We start from the raw sequence: 22,008 nt of genomic DNA on the forward strand, positions 1-22,008 counted from the left end.
CAGAATCCTGTAGTTCACCTAAGCCTGGTGCTATGAGCATTTGAGGGTAAAAGCGGCGGATGTAATCGACAACTTTCTTATGCAGGTCGAACTCATTTTCTATCTTAAAGATTTATTTGTTGGGTGTGTCAAACCGTCGCTCTATTTCGTACTTACCGGTTTTTCTAAGCGTAGGAAGTACGTCCTCCAAGACCCAATCCTGGAATTTCAGCGCTTTGGGTAACTTTGAACTGAATATCAATTGATACAACCCAGATTCGGTTACGTACAGGGAATTAGGCTGTGAATACGAGGGGAGGCGATTCACCTCCACTCTAAGTTCGCTAAGCTTTACCTTATACTTTTCACGAACATGCACCTTAATTGCATCTTTTGGGCGTTCATAACCCAATGCCAGCGCCACTTCCTTTGCTTTGAAATAAAGTTTATCGCCTTGCACGACTTGCAGTTTGGTTTCGTTGTTTTCAAATACGCGAAGCATATTATACGTAAGGAATATCTTATTTTTAGAATGGCTGAGGCAACGAAGTCATTAATAGGCAACGCTCTTTAGCTGATTCATTTCTACGCTCAGTTGCGCGTCAGACACGACGAAGACGTAGCAGTTTATCTTGTCACTGTTGCCCGCACTGGTGTTCTTGGTGCGCTTGATCTCCAATGTTATCCCATCCTGCGTATTTACTAGACGGAGGCCTTGACCATGTAGGTCTTCGTCGTTAGTTGTGCGCATATCAATCCACAGCGCGTACTTATCATTGAAGAATTCCTCAGGGTTAATTTGGTCGCCAAACTTGCGCGCGGCCTCTCTGTAAATGTCTGCGGGCTTTATTCCCTGGGAGTAAACCTTGTTTGGAACGCCGTTGACATTTACCCCCACGTTAGTAATGTTGGGGTTATGAAAGGCTTCGGAGTCGCGCTTACCGGCTTCGTAGGGTTTGGCAAACACCAGCATCAACCCCGTGAGACTTCTTTGGGGGAGGTTAATGCTTTGGTTGATAACCTCATCCGTCTTATCCAAGAAGCTAAATGTCTTATACATCACTACGTGGTCGTAAAGGAATGCCTTTCCGGCGCTGTACTCCATGCCAGCGCTACGGGCCAGCTCTTCGCTGTACACGGTCTCATACTGTAATTCTAGATTAGTGATAGAATAAGGATCAACAGCCCCGCTAATTGCGCTGTCCATTCCTCCTATGACGTTCGTGGTGTCCGCCAAGGTTACTTCAAACTGTAACTCGGATAACTGCCTGGGGTAGTATACACCATGACTCGTAATTACTTCGAAATCCAAAGGGATAACGTACTTGCTACCATAGGCGGTCTTTACCCTCGTTGCGTCTGCTACTGCGGTTGCTCCACTGGAGTCCGTAGGCGCGGGGTTAGTATCGCTGCGAAGCTTACGAAGGATAACGCTTCCAATTCCCTGCTCTATCTTTTGTGCACGGTCAAAGGCTGTTAGCCACAGATCCTTATACGTGGTGTACAAATCGTACCTATTCAAATCCAAGAGGGATTCCCCTGCGAACTTGATTCTCATCTTAGAGACGAGGTTCCTACCCACATTATTGACGGTATAGCGCTTGTCTGCGGTATCTGGCTGCACCGCTAGGTCGAACCTTAAAGCCAAGGTGCCAGGAACTAAGACTAGGTTATCCGTTAGACGGGGCACGCCTACGTACAAGGTTTCTCCTGGCTTTGCGCTAGAAGGTGTGAATGTAACCCGGTGAAAGGTGCGTTCTGCTTTCAGCCCGCCAACCTGCTTAGGTAATACGTTGGGATTTAACTTTGAGCTTATCATACATAATGGAAGTAGAAGGAACGGATTTTGACCCCCTTACCGAAGAAGGCCAAGTCGACATTAACGACGATGAGTACGTAACCCTGCTGCCGGAAGCGGATAAGCCGGGCTTCTTCGAAAAGCTACGTCGCAAGTATGGTCCAAGGGCCCGCGGTGCCTTATGTAGCCTTACGGACAGGTTCAAAAGGGAAAACCCTGGTAAATCCCCCCCACCTTACATGCGAATGGACGACTTGGGATTAGTTCCTGAAGCTCCTAGCGACGAGTGGTTGCGAAGAGTACAAGCGGAAATGGATGAATCCATGGAAGAACCGCCAGACGACTTCGAAAGGCTTCGGGAGCTATTACCCGAGTGGATGCCTGAAAAAGCGCAGCTAATGTTCGAAGAAGATGAATACGGCAGGGAACTAATCATGGGTAGACTTGCTAGAAGCGGCGCCAAGGTTTACGTCATCCGCGACAGAAAAGGAAGGTTCTTTGCCGACCCCCGAATCCCTCCAACTTTAATGGCAGCTATCGGTGAAACGGTACCCGAAAAGCTACTTACCGACGTGCGTAAGAGGTATCCCAACGCCAGTTCGACTCTCTTAGAATTCCAACGCGGTCCTAAGGGTCAAATTCAAATTCGTTACGTGGGCAGGGAAAGGTGGTACGACTTTTATCAAAGCAAAAAGTCCAACGCACTTAACAATGCCTTACCGAAGGAAATAACGACAGCACTGGGTAGCCCCGACTTATCCGTGCTGTCCAGTTTAACTAGTAAGGAAACTATGAGGCTACAGGAGAAATTCCTTAAAGGCATTACAACCCCCAAGGCTACCGGTCAAATGCATGCCATCTCCGGAATCCTGGATAGGGATCGAGGAAAGCTCGCAAAAATACGAGCTACCAAGGAAGACATAGAGGAAAAGCTAACGAGTACGCCGTCGGGCAGCAGAGCTGCACTGCAGCAGTCTTTAGAATCCCTCAACGTGGAAGAAAATACGCAGCAAGAACTCATAAACGAACATAGAGAACGACTTGACGAACTTACGGAGCAATTAGAAGAAAAAACAGCCGAATTGCAGCAGTAGGCGGAATATATCGAAGATCTAAAACGAGATATGGATAATAAGGATGAGGCATACGTAAGAGCAATACAGGAATTACAAGAAACTAACGAAGCGGAAGACGAGGACACTAAGCGCCGCCTGGGATTACTGCTGCGCGAAAGGGATGCTGCTAGAAATAACTTTGACCGCGCAGTCATGGACATCGGAGATAGGAACTCCGAACTTAGACGCGTGGGTGCGGAGCTGGAAGCCTCGGTAATGCAAGAGCGGCGGTTAAACACGGAAATCGTCGTTAAGGAGGAGCAATTAAGACAAAGAGAGCAGGCCATAGAGGACCTGGAAGGGCAAATACGAACGCAACGGGAAATAATCGACGATCATACTCGCGCTGATGGGGAAAGGGAGGCAGCTCAAGCAGAAGAAGGAAGGCTTCAAGAAAGGGTCGCGGAGTTGCAGGCGCAAAGAGATGGCTTGGAAAGGGAGCTGGGGCTTACCACCAAGGAAAAAATAAAAAGGGCCCTGATAAAGTACGGTGTGCCGCTGGCATTTTCGGTTGCTATTAGCGTCGCAGTAAGCGTGATCATATCCGCGCTTAAGGCTACGGGCGCAGGCGTAAAAAAACTAGGTTCTGGTTTGACGGACTTGGGAAAAAAGATGGCAGCCGGCTTACCTGGGCTGCTGGGTTCGGTTGTTTCCTTGGCACTTAGGGCCGGCGGCGAACTGCTAAAGTTCGTGGGGAATAACATTTGGATCCTCGTAGTAGCTATTGGGGTGGTCCTCCTGAAGAAGATGAAGGGTTGATCTTATCCTTGTATATTATGTCGGGCTTATCGTCGTCGGGTGTCCGAGGTGTTCTCGACTGGGGATAAGTAAAGATAGTATTCGCGCCGCCTTGATAATTTGGTATCAAGGGTATGGCTGTCATAGTGCTAATGGGCTTATGATTCCAAGTGGCATCAGTCGGGGGATTTTTTGACGGGGCGGCATTTATCTGAACGCGACCCAGCTTACCGGCATTGGCGCCCGACGTAACCCCATCACTGGGGCGAATCTGTAACTTTGCATATTGACAATTAGCTATCATATGAAAAGTTACTGGTGTTAAGTCTTCTGCGCTTGTTCTTTCGGCTTCGAATGAGAAATGAACTGGAGCCCTATTGTTATCTTTTTTTCTATAGGGTAGTAATGGTCGGTTACTCTCATCAACGATCCTAAACCCAACATTACAATGCCACCCCGTTGAAATACTAATAGTACACATGATTAATCCCAGACCTCCAACCTTTACCCACAATTCGGTGTTAAACCATTCATCATTTACGTAGTTCTTCTCCTCCAGGTAATGTAGAAACCAATCTTCCTTTGCATGTGGGTTCATATATTTAAAGGCTAACCACCGTAAGAGTGCTAATGCTCTTATGATTATAAACGTAATCTCTTTGATCCTCTATGCTATTTACCGTAACCTTTCCCGTATCGTCTGCTCTTATCTGCAGCTTTACCTTCCCGTGGCAATCAGCAACCATGTGAAAAGTCCAAACGGAATGATTTTCAAGGCTATTCGCTGGTGGCTCTACGGAGAAATGTGCAGGCTCCCTGTTGTTCGTCTTCGCGCGCATAGGCTGCAGTATGCCATTGTCATCCAGGAACCTGAAGCCCACGTTGGCGTGACTGCTCGTGCCAATGCAAATACTACAAAGGATTAACTTCTTTCCCGAGTAGTTCAGATCCACGGACATGCCTTCAACGTCCACCCAAGCTGCCTGGCTGTATTTTTTTTCGCCTGTGTAAGTCGTATAAACACAATCTACTCCAGCTACGTAGGGGTTGTTCATCGCCATATATAATAGCTCAGACCAATGCTTGCAGCTGCTAGGCCGGCTTTTAGTAAGTTATGGTCATATTCCTCGGTAACCTTCTTTACTGGTTTCTTTGGTTCGGGTTTTTCTGCGCGTTCCTTTTTTAATGGTTTTTCTACCTCTTTTTTTGGTTTCTCTACGAAGTGAGGAATGCCCTTAGTCATGTCGGAGTTCACGTCATTCACCCCAAACTTCATATCCTTAGTAGCTCGCTGCAGCTTATTGTTGTAACCCACAACGGAATTAGTGTTGATGACCAAATTACTTGGCATTAGCCAACAACCGGGCGACAAGGCGTAATCTAGCCGCACTTTAGATTGCTGCACCGCTAATTGATATCTTTGAACTGACTTAGAAATCTCATTCTCGATAACAGCGCTTTCGAAGAGGACAAGGAATACTTGTTGCGTTTCCTGTGACGCACCGCTGGCATCTACGATGGGGCTGCGAGTGCTAACCTGGGCCCCTAGAATGCAGTAAACAAAGGCTTCAATGCTGCGGTTAATCCTTGCTAGGTTTTTCAGTCCAATGCCCTTTGTGGCAAAGAAAGGCGCCCAAGGATATTTCTCTTTGCTTTCTATGAAGTAAATCAAGTCACCTTTTGACGCTTTACCCCCTAAGTCGGAGAATTCCCATCTGCTAGGATACCCCATACCCGGAGTTTCTATGCTGGCGCCAACATACGAAGCATAGGTTTAAGTCTCTCCTAAACCATGGGCGGCACCCTCTTTGTTGCGAAAATCAGGGTTGGTAAGCTTAAACTCATTCCTTAATCGCTCCCATGCGACTTTGTCATATTTGTTATCCTTCGGCTTAAAGATAGTGTCACTAGGAAGCGGTGCTCCTAACTCAAACAATATCCTACGAATAGTAAAAGCAACATGAAATCGCAGGAAAGGAATATGGAACATGTCCGCGGCTATACCGCATCCTTTAGTAGCAGCCCAGACAGCAAAGTTTAACTGCTGCGGCCAATACCGCATGTTGGGACCTGATAACCATTCTCTGGATTCTTTCCCCGAGGTATGTTTCATGGCAGTTTCTCTAAAGATGTCTCTGACTTTTATTTTGAAAGTCGTAGAACCCACGGGGATTTCTAAGGAGGTAACCATCTTAGCAAAGTCATTTGCGCCGCCTTTGTTATCGTAAAATGGGTAATCCTCCGTTGCCGGTAATAAATTCTCTGGAAAATTAGGCTGCCTTTCTTTATGCTCGGGTTTTGGGTTCTTTGGCTTCAAATCCTCGTTGCTGTACATCCTGGAGCCGTTGAAGTAAATCCCATCAGGCCTCCTTTCGAACTTACTAGCATCCGCGTGCGGAAACATCTTCCTAAATGCTCTCCAGTTCCAGTAATCCCTGTTGTCATGATGTGGCTGCTCCTCTATGTTATTCCCAAAAGCGTCGTACATTAGTATATATAATGGATGTTATACCATCAGCACCTCCACTTTATCCTGAACTTCCTAAGGAACCTAACGAATTAAACGCGGAGAATTTCAGGCTTAATAAAGCAAATTTAATACTGGCTTACTTGGAAGGGCAAACAAAACATTATGAGGAGGTTAGGAAAAAGTATGCCAGAGCCCAAAGCATGCTACATAAAATAGCGATAACTTCCGGCTCCATGTCCGTGGCTCTTACAGGCACCGGCGTTGCTACCTCACTCACCGGACCTGGAATAGTCGTTGGCGTTCCTTTGGCTAGCGTTGGAGCGGCCTGCGGCATCGTCTCCGCTGTTACTACAGGTATTATGAAGCAACTGTCCGGTAAGATATCCAAGCACGACACTCATATAGCCCTAGCAAGAGCAAAGGCTAACACCATCGCCGACTTGGTCTCCCAAGCTTTACGGGACCGCAAAATCGACGACATGGAGTTTTCTTTGATCCTCGCGGAGGAAAAGAAATACGGGGAGTTAAAGTCGGGCAATAAAAAAACCATTGTAAAAGATCTTTCCGAGGAATCTCGCAAAAAGATCTACCAGGAGGTAAAAGAGGAGCTACAAAGAAAGCTCGCTCAGTAGACATTTCCTTCGAAAAGAACGTAGGGGGATTTCGACTGCACATTTCATCTTCTCGGAATCCATCCTAACAGGGGGTGGTTGGGGTCTATTTTGTAAAATATTTCGTAAATTACATCAGGATAATAAGGAATATCCTTATTCAGCCGACAAAACATCCACTCGGCTCTGCTCATATCAGAAACCTCGGGAATAGACTTACCGGTAATTTCAGACAAAAGATAGGGAATAGCTCTGTAATATTTCCCTAGTTTTAATTTTTTCAATGTCTTCCGTAGACTTTGCGGGGTTGGCTCTTCTAAGTGGTCTATGATTTTCTGCGTGTCTAAATATACCGGCCGAAGACCTTGGATATGACTCATCCAGTCTCGGAAGTATTTTATTCTCTTATAAGGTGTTTTCGTACGACCTCCATTGGCGTAATATTGCTCTTTGGTAGCATTTGGTACGGCATTACGAATATTCTTACCACACTCGTAACACTGTGCTGACGTGTCGTCTTCTATTTGCATTTTTTTACCACAACACCAAAAGGGTTCTGGCTTAGGTACGATAACTTTAGGTCTTAGACAAATTATGCAAAAGTCATTGGTAAACTTTTTACATTCGTGCATCGTATATTTATAAGATATTTTTACCTCCGTTTACGGTACCCAACACAGCAGCAGTAAGGGACTTTTCGCGCTGCCACCCGATCGCGCAAGACCCCCTGTAGGGCCTCGTCACTGCGGGTTATACCCGTGTCATTTTTGGGGGTGTGCCGGCGATTCGCGTGTCCCCCTTACTGCTGCTTGAGTTTGAGTTAAATAATAATGAAAAAGTTTAAAATATATGCACTGCATATTGGGAATTTAAAATAAGGAAAGCAACCAAGGAAGGGACTGAAACTATGGAATCCTAAAATACATTTCTAGGACATTTCTTCTTACTAAACAGCTCCATTAATGAATTAAAATGACTAACAAACTCCAATACATTAATGCATATTTTTTGTTTTAATGTGTAGCATTTTGGAGACTGATGCTGTGTTTGAGCGTGTTGTATGAGTTGGCATTGATTTTCATCTTATTCCAGGTACTGTTCCATAATAATAAAAATAACATGTGTGATAGGTAAATTATGAGCCTTGTATGAAACGACTGAAGAAGAGGGCCATACAAGCCTTTCACAACTTCAAGTCGCGTAAAAAATGAGCCAGCTCGACTAGAAACCGTGGACAGCTGTTTCGGCCTGTATTGAGCCTCATCAGCATGGTGTATCTAGTGAGCTGGTAGAATCCCATGTCAAAGTAGTACACATTAAGTACGTATAATTTTCAGAACTACACATTACATTCTTTTGGTAATTATCATTAATATCGTATTTTGTTTAAAGACTTTAGATGATGCTCGACAGTTGTTAAAATATGTTGACAAAAGTCTCTGAGAACCATTACCAGAGACATTGTACTGCGACGATTGTTCACTTTATACTCCTGGCCATCCAGATGGTCCATTTCATAACTTCATGGTAATTAATTATTATTAAGATACTTTTTCGCTAGGATTCACATCATGTACAGAACGCATTGTGACATCCAGGGCTGTTTTCAAAGCCATTCATCAACGTGGGCCAATCATCTTTCGTAGTGATCCTTTGTATGCTTAAAGGGGCACTTGGATGAAAATGCCCCAATTTTTGAAAGTCCGAATAATTGAAGTATTCGAGGATAATATGACTCAATTATAATATTATAAAAATCAGATTAGCAAAAATTTTAGCCTGTGAGCCACTTGCAGTTGAGATATTTTGGGCCAAAAGCGAAAAGAACGAAATGACGTCATTTACTCACAATTTATATGCTGAATAAAATTGATAATTTTCCCCCGCCACTTTTGACTGTGAATGAAACGTGTTGCGTGGCTACTATCTGGGCCATATAGATAAGTTTAAACAAGTCATTTCTAATTTTCATTGATTTTCATCCCCTTTAACTGCAATTCGTTTCGGAGCTATATGATGCTTGTCATTCGTTAACTGATATTTAATTGGTTTTGGTTTTTGTTCAGGAAAAATGTGACTTTTTTGTGTTCTGCCACTTGATTGGATGGTGGGCCAAGGTACGTACTGTACGCTGCTTAATTTACAGTCAAACTACCTCAAGTGTGAACACGTAGAGGTCATTAATGACTTTATTTTTGGATTCTTGATTTCACTGTTTGATTCGAACATTCATTATTGAAAACGAATCTTCAAAGCCTGGCATATACAAAAGCCAAGCATATATGCAACTGAAATGCAAAAACAACTTTTTGTGCAAGGAATATGTAATATTAATGACTTACCTTCTGTTTGTGCTATAAACAAGAACCTACGAGCCAAGTTAATAGAATTTTCAAATTATTATTATCTATTGAATATTGAAGATTCGGCATTCTGATTGGTCGGGAGCAAGTGCTTTATGAGAGCACACAGCATGCACAGGCCCTTTGCATTTTATAAAAGAAATAAAAAGCTTGCTTGCTGTGCTGTGTATGGCGCGCCAAACCGGACAAAAATACTTGTATCAAATAGATAAGACTTATTTTGAGAAATATAAAACTTCTTGTCAAAATATGAAACTTGTTTTAAGAAATATAAGACTTATTGTAAAAATGTAAGACTTGTCGAAGAAATATAAAACTTCTTGTCGAAATATATGACTTTATTGACGCCTGCGATCTGTGGTCAGCAGCAATGCTATGCACATGATCAGTAGCTGATATCTTTTCGCGCCAAATTCCTTGCTTGTCGTCCTTGGAAGTATTTCCATGATGGCGGAACCAATTTTAAATACGCTAATCGAAGCTGTGCAAAATCTGGTGGAAACCAAGCCTGAAGCATCACCAAGAGCTCAAAATGTCACGAATGTTGAAGACACTATGAAAAAGTTATATCCAAGTACTAGTGGAAGGTCAAGCACTATGTTTAACCGAAATACAAACTACACCTCATCAGCGAAGAGGCGACATGCCACGGGTATTAAATCAAGCGTTTCTTCTAAGAGAGGTACCACAGGACGAGCAACTGGAAAGTCAGTCCTGAAAGACGTTGTTCTACTGCCAAGTTTTAAAGTAGAAAATGTTCCAAGAGGACAATTCCGTGAATACTTATTCAGTGAAGGCTATGCAGAGTCAGGAGTGACAATCTCAGAGGAAATTGACGAGGAAGGAGTTCAAGTGATGTTTAACGAGCTTTTTAAGGATACGTTTGCAATGTCCACATGTCCTAAGTTCACATTTGTTAGGGCAATAGGGAATAAAAAATTGAACTAAGGAATGGGCCGTTTACTGGAAAATTCCTTAAGCACATCTCTAAACAAGGTCCGATTTATATTCGAGCAACCACCAATTTGTGTGAAGACATCACTAAATGGCTCGACAAGAAGAAGTCCGATGATGAGGAGTCCGATTCAGATGCCAAAGTCCTGAAGCAATCTGTTTTTGGAGAAGACTCCACATTGATCAAGGAGAAAGAGCAGAAAGCAAAAGATGATCGATCAAACACAAAACCTAGTACTTCATTTCAAAGTACTTCATCATTCAGCCAAAACAAAAGGTAATTGAAAATGATTTATACCTCGATGAATTTTTATATGTTTATTTTATACACACTGTTGATAATTTGTATGGTTGCTGATTGTTTGCCCTACAACGAGAAATATACATAGTTATATACATAATTTAAAATATTAGAAATATGCATTAGTAATATTAGAAATATGCATATAGTTATACATCCTTTATATGCATAGAGCGGACAATGACGTGCATTGCAACCCACCTGATGGTACTAATACACTTCAAAAGAAAGTGGAAAAGCAGTCAGGAAGTTGCAGCAATTGACTCCCTCATGCAAATACCTATTGAATGTTTGATGTTTGATAGTGTATTTAATGGTCATATTTTACTCATGTCTAGTACCAAAACAGCAAGTAGTGCAATAAAATCTGCCTCTGGAGAAGAGGAAAGAACCAAAACATCTTCCAAAGTAGATGGTAAGTATAATGAACATTATACTTGGCTCACCTGAGGGCAACCTAAGGACGTAAGTAAGGAAGCATGCCGTTTTATCATCATTTACTGCAAATTTCAGTCTAGGAGTTTACAATCCATTGGTTCTTCTATGCACAATTTTACTATAATTAGATGCAATGATATATAAATGTTTATTATCATTCATCATGGGTGGCCAAGTGGTGAGAGCGCTGGCCTGTGACCCAGGTTTGATTCCTGCTCTACTGGTCATATGCGAACTAAGTTTGTTCGATGTGTTGTTATCTCTCATGTGACAAGGGTTTTTCTATGGGTTCTTCGGTTTTCCTCCTTCTTTCTTTTCCTGTGTGTTGCAAATATTGAATATAGAGGTAGTTAGTGTGAGAGTCATCTCTGAATGAGGCATGTACTTGGAAGAGATGAAGAAAAGTTTTTTGAATTTTTTCTTCACCAGTCTAATATTTGTTCGAAATCTGTTTTTTATTTAAGATTCATATTTCATAACAAAATATGGACAAGGGATTGTATACAAGGTAAAGTGCCCAAAGTGTGGCCATGAAGTTGACCTACACTCTGCTGGCACATTCACCAGTAACTCTGGGTGTATGAGGGTTTATGCCGATGATGAAGAGTTTGTCTGCCCCAAGTGTTCTTACACTGATTCAGGAAATAGCACAAGTAAGTTCACAAATGTCAGTAAAACCCTGCATATAAGAACCAGTGGGTTAAGAACTACTAGGCTAGTGCTTTTTAAACATCAATTATAAATGACAATTACACAAGAACCTCTATATGAATTGTCATCAGCTAGCACAGAACTTAATGAGTACATTCGCAATGTCTAAATACTGTGGTATGGAGTATTTTTATGTGACATAATTGTAATGAAAACACTCACAAAATGCCAGAGGTGTATAGGAATGTACCCTTGTCATGACTAGCAAATAAAAAGCCACTTTTTCCTTTGCACTTGACTTTATTCACTGGCTTAGACTTGATTATGCTACAAACAGGAATGGTGTTGCTAGAACTAATAGCGTTATTCTGGAATGTTGCAAGTACTACTTTCAGTCATATATTACTACCAATGTATTGTCCTTGAGTATACTGTGTGATAAAAGGTTCAGGTTCATCCAAACCTTACTATAATTCTAGTATGCTCTTTCCACTTATTGATATTGGTTTTACAAAGATTTAAGATTAAGGGGAGATGAGGTCATGTGAACTTAGTGCAAGTAACCCATTGTAATTTAATAAAAAAGGAAAATTAGATAGGTAGGGCCTTCAGTCACTTATAGTATAATTTTATAAGTTTATTTCAATTCATTACCATTACTTTAAGGAAATGATCTGGTCAGATGGAACACTGTTGACAGTGGCGAAGAAGACAGTCTAGAAAACATTCTTTTGAATATCAGTAGCAAAAAGGACCCACCATTGAGAATTACTATCAGACGAGAAACCATCCTTGCTGATAGTGTTCCATTCTTCAAGAAAAGGGCGTTCGATTACAGCAGTCATGCCATGGTTACCTTTGAGGGAGAACCAGCACTTGATGGTGGTGGCCCAACTAAAGAATACTTTACCCTTCTAGTTAATTCATTGTTATCTCCATTTGCCCCAATAAAGCTGTTTGAAAGTGGAGGGACATTTTCACTGCCAATGCACAATACAGATGCAGTACGAGCAAGCTTGTTTAAGGTGGCAGGTAGAATGATTTCCATGAGCATTCTTAATGGAGGGCCAGGATTTGCACATCTACCACCAGTGATTTATGAGTACCTGTTATCTCCAAATGATGAAAACACAATTGCAGACATTACCAAGGATGATGTTACAGACTATGCAGTGATTCACACTATTGAGGAGGTTTGTTGTTTTTTTTTTATTATTGTATAAAATAAATTATGAGCTTCTGTTACACATGCATGTAGACATAACATATTTGTTTAGTTAACTACAATTCCAGTTCTGTTTGCTTTGGTTGCATAAAATGCAGCAATTTAATTGCAGAATAACATCAGTCTCCTCAAAATCTGTCTTAATTTTGGTTCACACTGGCAGCATAACAACATAATGCTGTTATAATATGTTGGCTTGTCATTAAGCAATAAGTTGACTCTCTTATTAATTTGAACTGCCACCAAATCGCCCCCGCTCTCTATAAGCCTGCTAAATAGGCATTGTTTATGGGAGGGGTTTCTTTGTGTGTGATTGTGGGATGAATACTTAGAACCTATTATTATTTGTTAAAAGAATGGGACGAAGCAAAAAAAAAGGAAGGAGGGGTTTTTGAAAACCTTAAAGATCAATGACAAAGAAATAAATGATCCCTTATATATGTAAATTCGAAATGAAAATTAATATAGATATCTGACATTTGAAATTTTGATGTCATCATGCTTAGATTAACTGTGCTACACTGGACAACATAGCCATGGTATATACAAATCACCAACGTTTATTGGCTGATTCTGGGTACCTCAAAGTCCTACATATGGAAAATAAGATGGAGGCAATTACTGCTCTTTGCTTGCATTCAGTAATTCTATCTAGAAAAGCAGAGATTGATCAGTTTGCCACAGGACTTGGTCCTGTTTTAGAAATGGCAAGAAAACATCCTGTTCAGTTCAAGAAGCTTTTTGTCAGTTGTAACAACACATCAAATATTACAACTGAAGAATTCAAAGATCTAATCATGTTTGAAGATGTCAATGACAAAGTAAAACAGTTTTTCATACAATATTTGGAAGAAGAAGGTAAGATTGATGACAACAAGAAAAAGTTAAGTGTAAGCAATTTCACACAAAATTATTGACCTTGTTTTTCTACTATATACATTTGTAGTGTCGTATATAGCACTCATTTGGAAAAGCAGCCCTGCGATCATGCTAAAACATCAAATCCAAAAAACTATGAGTGCTGTATGATATGACTAACAATGTCTTTCTTTATTTTCAGCAACTAAGTTGGGAGATTTATTAAAGTTTTGCACAGGGGCTAATGTGATCCCTCCACTTGGTTTCCACAACCCTGCAAAAATCACAGTTCTGCAGCTTGGTCCAAAAGATGGTCCTCTCTCTAATGCAAATACTTGCCCTCAAGAGTTAGAACTTCCAAGTGTGCATGACGATTACACTAGCTTTAGAAATGCTATTGACATAGCTTTGGAAAATCAAAGCACTGGTTTTGGCATTTTTTAATCCCTGGGTTTACACTAATGTGTAATGAGTTTTTGTGTTATAATCACCCAGGGGATGTACTGTGGGGTAAAGTTACAGGGAGGGTCAGACAGAGCTTCATATTGAAACTAAAAAAATACTCGAACCTGAAAGTTTACACCCAAATGAATACTGTTCAATTTAGCATAATGTCATTTCAAACCTAAATAACCTCACATATTGCAAAGTCTACTGTATATCCACAAAATAAAACTTTTTGGGTGACATGCATTTTAAAGTTTACACAAACTATATTGTTAATAAACTGTGTGATATGCCCTGTGATTACGAAAGGCTCCTGTTTGTTTTAAAAATAAACTCTTTTTTTATGCTAAATAGATTATGACAATCCTATAGTTGGATAATAATAGCCCATTGATGGATTACAAGGCGATAATGCATGACCACATAATTAACTACAGCTACCAGAATGCTTTGCCCACTTTCTTTTGCAATGGAATTGGTAATTATTAATTACTAATAATTACGTGATTAGTAATGAAATTAAGAAATCATTCATTGTTACCAATTATCTCTCTTACAATGTTACAGACAGCACAATACAACTCAATTCCATGATGATAGTCATTGGAAACTGGGTTAACATCACTTATGAGCTGGGAAATCTTATCCTCCGTAAGGTGAATGGTAGATGCAGGTATTTCAACATGGTTACTGGTTTGAAGCTCAGGCATTGGTCCATCATCATCAACACCATAATCCTGATTACAATTCTGTGGGTTGAGCATGTCTCTTACAGTCATATAATCTGACTGGGTAAATCTGTAAAGGCCCTCTGTCCACCTCTGTAAAGGGGTATATCCACCATCACCAGAGAGTGAGTGATTGTTCCATTGCAAAACAAATTGTTGAATAGCATTATTTATGCGTGGTAGATAAACATAATGTAAAGCAAACAAATCCACTTCATCATCATCACGATTTAGAAGTTCAACTGATTCCAAATAAAAGAAAATGTTTTTAAAGTATTGAACAACATAATTATGCACATCACGCCAGATCTGGAAAATCCATCTATGGCACCATGAATGACAATTCGCCACTGTATCAATTTGTGGTGCCCATCAAGGTGCCTGCAAAATATGTAATACAGTGTATATAATTAGCTAAGGTTATTTTATAAACATTACTTGTACTTACATATATGTTATTTACCGGCCAGGAAGTCCGGATAGGGAAAAACTGTGCCCGAGGTCTGGAATATACGGACCGAGGGCACAGTTTTTCCATATCCGGACCGACTATAGGACGGTAAATAACTTATTAATTTTTTTCCCTTATTGTTTTTACTTGTTTTTGTAATCGTTTTGTTTTGTCGTTTAGTGGCAAAGGATACCGGACCGCGCGCGTGGGCAGATACTGACAAAATACCGCCCGCTCAAACAGCCAATCAGAACGCACGATTTTTTAGGATACCGGACCGGAAAAAAATAATAATAGATACTAAATACTAGTCTTGTGGTTTCAAAGTATGTCTAAAAAGAATTTCCTTTAATAATAATAATAATACAGTAATTCCTTTTTGTATGTTGCAAAAAACCACATGAATGATCTAATAAAACCTATTTTAGGCACCTTACTGTGGTCACCCTACAAAAGTTCCATAAAGTTAACCAATCAGATAATTAACACGTTTCACAGCTGGTATTTGTTTTGAAAAGCAAATACAACAACAAATTAAACATATCCACAGTACTTGGGAAATTCTGGTTATTAATTCTGAAATTGCAATCTTGGTTTATAAGATGGCTAACATGGGATACTTCTATAAAACATTTGTACAGTGGCCATGATATTAAAGGCGTGCTGTAAACTAAAACTTTTTTTCTTGTTTCATACATAATTTAGATGTGAATTAATGGTACAAGCCATCAAATACATCACTACAGTGTTAATGGTTATAAAATAATACAAGAAATTAAAATTCCCACTATAACCAGTCGTTCTGGTGGTAGGATGCTTTAAAGTGTGCATCGTACTAGTGTTTTGCTTCCAGCAATCAGTTAATAACAGGCAAATATAGTACATGTAACCAGATGAACTTGTTAGCTTATAAATTATTAAGACCAAGGTATGTGTTATAAGCCAGAAATAAATATGGCTGTGAGAAAACCATATCAAGGCTAATAATGGCTACTGCAACAAATTCAGTAATTAAGCTTATTTATAAGTATATCATATTTTAAGGGGAAACACTCTTTTTTGTCCATGAGGTAAGTAGGCCTCCTTAACTTTTAAGGGGAATGTACTTATGGACAAAATGATTGTTTCCCCTTAGAATAAGTTTTTACAGTGTAGCTATATTCTTACCACAATGCATTTGGAGTTGGAACTGAATATGCTCTCCTCTTGGTGACTGTTTTCCTTCTGAGCTTTCGCCCAATTGGGTCCACACGAGATATTGCCTCTCTTAGTCTCCATCTTTGAATGCGAATCCCTCTTCCCTTGAACCATCCCATCATCATACGTTCTCCCGAATTGTGTGACACTTCCAGAACATGCTCCACGAGACTGTCCAATTCATCATTCGTGATATCCGAAAACAGTACAGCATGCTCAGATATATTGTACTCCTCTCGCCTACGTTTGACAGTCTTCTCCGATACACCCAGCATTCTAGCTATAGCCGTCCATGAAAAACCCAGTGACCTCAGCCCTTCTAGCTGTTCACAAGGAATTTGGAATTTTGGTCGACCTTGACCAACACCTGGAACTGTGGGGCAAGAATAATGCGACTCATCTCCTTCCTTTTCGGAGAATCGTTCTTCAAACAATAAAATATATTTCTGAATTTCTAGGATTAACATATAAACATTCTCGTGAATAAAATTTCGGTCTTGCTCGTTCGGTAGTTGTCTGGTTGCAACAACTAAAGCGATGATAACTTGAACACAGTTATTCCTGAGTTTCCCGGCTGTCTCTCTATCGGTCACAAAAATATTTCTTCTCACTTCGTCGCAGATTTGTTTTCCAATGTGTAAAATGTCAAGAAGAACAACCAAGTCGTCCGCCATCTTTGTTTAATGACTCGGGTTAATGCCCGCTGGTCAATAATACCGCAGTCTCGACATTTTGTGCTGCTGACCACAGATCGCAGGCGTCAATAAAGTCATATATTTCGACAAGAAGTTTTATATTTCTTCGACAAGTCTTATATTTTTACAATAACTCTTATATTTCTTTACCCTGCGAGCAGAGTCTCGCCCGTAGAGGAGTTAAAAGGAGACTCTGCTCGCAGGGTAATATTTCTTAAAACAAGTTTCATATTTTGACAAGAAGTTTTATATTTCTCAAAATAAGTCTTATCTATTTGATACAAGTATTTTTGTCCGGTTTGGCGCGCCATAGCTGTGTGCCGTTATAAAGCACTGGGGGATTGGCAAAACATTTGAGAAGTGTCGAGAAGCACTCCACTATGCGTCATGCTTCTCCTAAACACTTCTCTCATGTTCTGCCAACCCCACGTGCTTCATAACTGCACAAAGCATGCGCACACGTTTTCTATTTCATTCAAAAGGTAATTTTTACACACCTTTTTTCTGAATGAGTATTAGACTTGTGTTCATTATGTACGTATATAAAACTATTCTAAATGATATTGGCTAGAGATCAGGAATGCTGAAGAAGTTAACAACGAGTATAATACTTGAAGGAAAAATATTTTTAAAAAGTATTCAAATATTAATAAATAATTTTCAAAATTCTTGCTTGATGTAACCTGTTTGCTATTCTTCTGCAGGCGCTGATGATCCGGGATTGGTGGTTGTGTACTGTAATTAGTGTTTTATTTGAGATTCTTGAATATACGCTGGAACATCAACTGCCGAATTTCTGTGAGTGCTGGTGGGACCATGTGAGTTGAACACCTCTAATGAAATTTAACTACACTACAGATATGTTTATATTCTGTCATACTCAAAGCATAAACCATATTGGGAAGCATGGGTGGCGTAGCGGTGAGAGCACTCACCTCTCACAAATGGGACCCAGCTAGTTCGAGTCCTGCTAAGCTCGGTGTCATATGTGAGTAGAGTTGTTTGTTGGTTCTCTCCACCTGTGCTTCCAGGGTTTTCCGGGTTCTCTAGCTTTCCTCCCTCCACAAAAATCAACTTCTAAATTCCAATTGGAATCCAGTGGAAGAAGAGCCACTCTGTGGAATCCACTGTTAATCCCATCATTGTCATTGTCATTGTCATTGTCATTGTCATTGTCATTGTCATTGTCATTGTCATTGTCATTGTCATTATTATTATTATTATCAACCTCCCACACTCAACAGACTGTGCTCTTACCCATATACACAACATTCATAATTCAGAGATTAAAAGTTATAAGGCCTTTTTACCAGAAAATGTCATTGCAATTAATGTATTGTAAGCCTTTGCACAATATTTTCAGAATTGATTCTTTATAGATAATGGATAGTTGATTGTGAAATATTTTGTCATTTTAATGTCGGGTCTTTGAGATACGAAGGTTTATTTTCCCAATATGTTAATGACTATGACGTAACATAAGGGATCATTTAATATACAACACTGCACTCGTTCTGGAATACAGTATTTTAAAAGCATTATCCTTTTACTCATGACTCAAGTAAAGGTTCTTACAAATTTGTTTTCAACAAATGTCCAGCGTTCAATATTAAAAGTTGCCACGAAATAACTCAAATCCCTTATGTTACGTCATAGTCATTTACATATTGGAAATATAAGCCTTCGTATCTCAAAGACCCGACATAATCAAGTGACGAAATATCTTCACAATCAACTATTCACTATTTAAAGAATCAATTCTGAAAATGTTGTGTAAAGGCTTATAAGCACTTTAATTTCTAACGTTTATGCAAATTAGCATCAACCAGTTATAAAAGTTGTGTACGTATTGAGCTAATGAGGTGGTGATATGAAATGAAAGTTTTTTTTATATTTGTTCATACTTGTAGTGGATAATGGACGTGTTGATATGTAATGGTTTTGGAACATACCTTGGGATGAAGACTTGTGACTACCTGGCTATCAAGGTAATGAATCTATATTGTTACTAATAAAGGATTGGCCATTGATTAGCATGCTTCCTTCAAGTTTTGGGTGCATATGGGAGGCTGTGAAGCATGAAGAAAGCGTGCAACCAATCAAGTGCACCCAAAACTAACATAGCAAATGAGTAAAAATAATTTGGTTGATCAAAACAAATTCAAAATATTTTCAGACTAAATATTAATTACATAGCGTGCACTACTCAATAACATCAGCGTGCACCATCGATTTTTGGATGCATGCTTACACGTGCTGAGTAACCAATCAGCGTGCATTATATCGAGGCTATATTCTAAACCTTCTACATTTTTCTATTTCCTTTCCCATCCCATTCCATTTTCATTTTTTATATTTTCACCTCTCATCTCATAGTCATCTTCATTGGGTATTAAGGAAAAGGATTGGTGGTGTGGGCTGCTACTGAGTGGCATCTTATAGAGTGACGCAGATTCGATTCCTAGGGTCGGTGTCATTTGTGTTTAGAGTCGCTTGTTGGTTCTCTCGTGTGCTTCAAGGGTTTTTCTCTGGGTTCAACTCATAAATTCCAATGTGATCTGTCGTCGATTCTTTAGACAAGCCTCTGGCTCTGTAGATTTAGCATTAATAACTCCCTACATTTGTCGTAAAATATTTTCATATTACAGGTCTACAATACGTTTTATTTCTTCCTATTTCTCTTTCATTCACACATACTTCCCATTATTTTGCTCCCATATTGAGGCTTCACACTGACCTCGTACTGTCATTTATTGCAGCCATTTCATTGGCGAGGGTTGTACAATATCCCCACGTACCGGTAAGCTGGTTATGTTATGATTGAGTGTTGAAACGAGGTGTTCATCAGTCCAGAACGTTAGGAATAGTGGGAGAAATTATAAAGAACCACAATTGATCCTCCATCTAATTTCCTTGTCATCATCATTATCATCATCACCATCAACAACTCAATCACCATCATTATTATTATCACCATCATCATTACCATCTCCATCATCACCATTATCATCAGCACCATCATCATCATCACCATCATTATCATCATTTTGTTCTATGCAATATTATGATCATTATCTTCATCATCATCATCAGCATCACCATTATCATCATCGTTATCGTCATCATCATCAACATTATCATCATCAGCATCATCAGTACCATCATCTTCATCATCATCACCATCAGTATCATCATTCAATCATTATAATAATACAACCAATGTTTTTAGTGGGAATTAAAGAGAGTAGCAGAACAGTTCACCCCATATTGCATTCTGATTGGCTACGTTACTTTTATATAAAGTTTTTAGTAATGGGCAATAGGTGAGATAAGTCTCAGTTGAGTATATAACTCAGAGGAACCGTGTGGTTCTAGAATATAACCATTTAGTATAAATGCACAGGTGACTATTGAAAATCTCGCACGTTAATTGGTCGAGAAACTCAGATTATCACACGATAATCACCTCCAGAGATAATCCGAAATGGCGGCCAGCTTCTTTGTTGCTGTTACCAAATTTTAAATATGTCTTTTATCTTCTTTCTTTTCTGTTTTTAAAGAGTCACCTGTATATTTATACTAAAACAATAATTATTATTCACCTCAGGCTCAGTGAGTATCGGCAATAATAACCTCAACTTCATTTCAGTTATTATTCCCCAATATTCAGTTCGTCTCGGCGAAAAATTGTTAAGTATTCCCCACCACGAAGAAAAAATTGAAATTCCAGAGAAGTGGGTGTACCTTTTTTAAAAGTTCCTCCATTGTTGGGTATGCAAATTTTCTTGAACGACACATTCTCAATTCTACATAGAAGTGAGGCTATAGGGTACAGCCTGCAATAAATTTTGAGAAAAATTATGTGAAATATATGGACTTTGCTTTATATTTCTAAAGCTATTTTCTACAAGCATTTTGCTTTGCTGCTCATAAAAACGATGGCTGAACATTTTACATTTGAAAATAACTTTTAGAAATCCTTGTCTGGTGTGAGTAATTTGGAGGATGCCACCTGCCTGGAGATGCTAGTAAACACTGATGAACAGAGCCTTTGGAATGTTGGTAAGAATATTTCTCAAGTTGATTTATGTTAATTTAACCGCCACCCGGTTAGCTCAGTTGGTAAGAGCGTTGGTCTGTTGTGCGGGAGGTCGTTGTTCAAGCCTCAGACGGACCTACACTCAGGGTCTTAAAATAACTGAGGAGAAGGTGTTGCCTTTGTAATTACATCTGCAAATGGTTAGACCTTCAAGTCTTCTCGGATAAGGACTTAAAAACCGTAGGCTCTGTCTCCCAACCCTTCCTAACCTACAGCAAATGGGGGATATAAAAGAACCTGAGCCGTAAGTGTGGTTATTCACTACACAGCTTAAAGTAACGGCTGGTGAGTCACTGGTCATGATGACAGGCCAAATTAGTTTTAGCTTAGTTATACCTTCTTTTGAATTCTGACTCAACATTACTGGTCAAAATGACCGGCAAGGTAAAAATTGACTGGACGAGTTCCAATTCTGGGCGAACATTGTCCAATATCTGGCCATTAGTTTAAACCCAGCATGAAGAATAACATGCACATTCTATTGAGTTCTCATCGTAAGCTCTTGAAGTTGTTCCAGGGTTTGATACAAAGCAAAAACAATTTTTTAGTCACTTGACTAAGATACATTGGTTTGTGGCTGTTTAATTTTAACTATTTTTTTTCGCTGATTCCAGGTGCAATGCTACCAAATCTTGTTCAACTTAAATTATCAAACAGTGTAATATCCACAGTCAGGTAAGGTTTAACAATCTGACGTTTAGATTTAAGGTTTTCATAGATTTATGGTTTTAAAGGAAAGCACCGTTGGTCGTCACGGCAACTCGTGTTTTATTCCCAGAGTTAGCGGTGTCATGTGAGTACAGTGTTCCAAATAGCTGCCTGCCAATGGCCAAATGACAGGCCAAATTTCAAGTTTTGCGGGCGAAAATAATGATACACTGCCAAATGAA

At 39.8% G+C, this 22,008-nt stretch overlaps 1 protein-coding gene and 2 pseudogenes across 3 annotated transcripts in view; 2 read left to right on the plus strand and 1 right to left on the minus strand.

Annotated features, from left to right (window-relative positions):
* LOC116295986 (phosphatidylserine synthase 2-like) overlaps window positions 1-21,793 on the plus strand; it is a 33,320-nt pseudogene extending 11,527 nt beyond the window's left edge. Inside the window, exons 4-11 of the transcript XR_016119222.1 lie at window positions 7,736-7,803; window positions 8,104-8,238; window positions 8,778-8,828; window positions 17,724-17,837; window positions 18,930-19,007; window positions 19,779-19,819; window positions 20,994-21,081; window positions 21,733-21,793. The product of XR_016119222.1 is annotated as a phosphatidylserine synthase 2-like (transcript). The remainder of the gene's footprint in view (window positions 1-7,735; window positions 7,804-8,103; window positions 8,239-8,777; window positions 8,829-17,723; window positions 17,838-18,929; window positions 19,008-19,778; window positions 19,820-20,993; window positions 21,082-21,732) is intronic.
* On the plus strand, window positions 9,341-13,963 carry LOC116295996 (uncharacterized; annotated as a pseudogene). The gene is made up of 6 exons (XR_016119185.1): window positions 9,341-10,305; window positions 10,668-10,744; window positions 11,232-11,420; window positions 12,085-12,611; window positions 13,150-13,501; window positions 13,704-13,963. The product of XR_016119185.1 is annotated as an uncharacterized LOC116295996 (transcript).
* LOC148913081 (uncharacterized) lies at window positions 14,183-16,998 on the minus strand. Its single transcript, XM_089026775.1, has 2 exons — window positions 16,295-16,998; window positions 14,183-15,057 (listed from the first exon to the last, which is right to left on the minus strand). Exons 1-2 carry the CDS (start codon window positions 16,996-16,998, stop codon window positions 14,907-14,909), a joined length of 855 nt encoding a protein of 284 aa, XP_088882901.1. The 3' UTR covers window positions 14,183-14,906.
* Window positions 21,794-22,008: the final 215 nt, after the last annotated feature.

This window comes from Actinia tenebrosa, unplaced genomic scaffold, assembly GCF_029948245.1.
Source record: "Actinia tenebrosa isolate PJP-AT-01 unplaced genomic scaffold, QUT_ActTen_1.0 PGA_scaffold10__47_contigs__length_13832649, whole genome shotgun sequence".
Lineage (NCBI taxonomy): Eukaryota > Metazoa > Cnidaria > Anthozoa > Actiniaria > Actiniidae > Actinia > Actinia tenebrosa.

What these genes read in the sequence shown, in the direction of transcription:
- LOC148913081 (XM_089026775.1), bottom strand. Translation starts at nt 16,998, where the DNA reads ATGGCGGACGACTTGGTTGTTCTTCTTGACATTTTACACATTGGAAAA. An exon ending in CCAACTCCAAATGCATTGTG is followed by an intron (nt 15,058 to 16,294) that starts GTAAGAATATAG and finishes CATATTTTGCAG; the next exon opens with GCACCTTGATGGGCACCACA.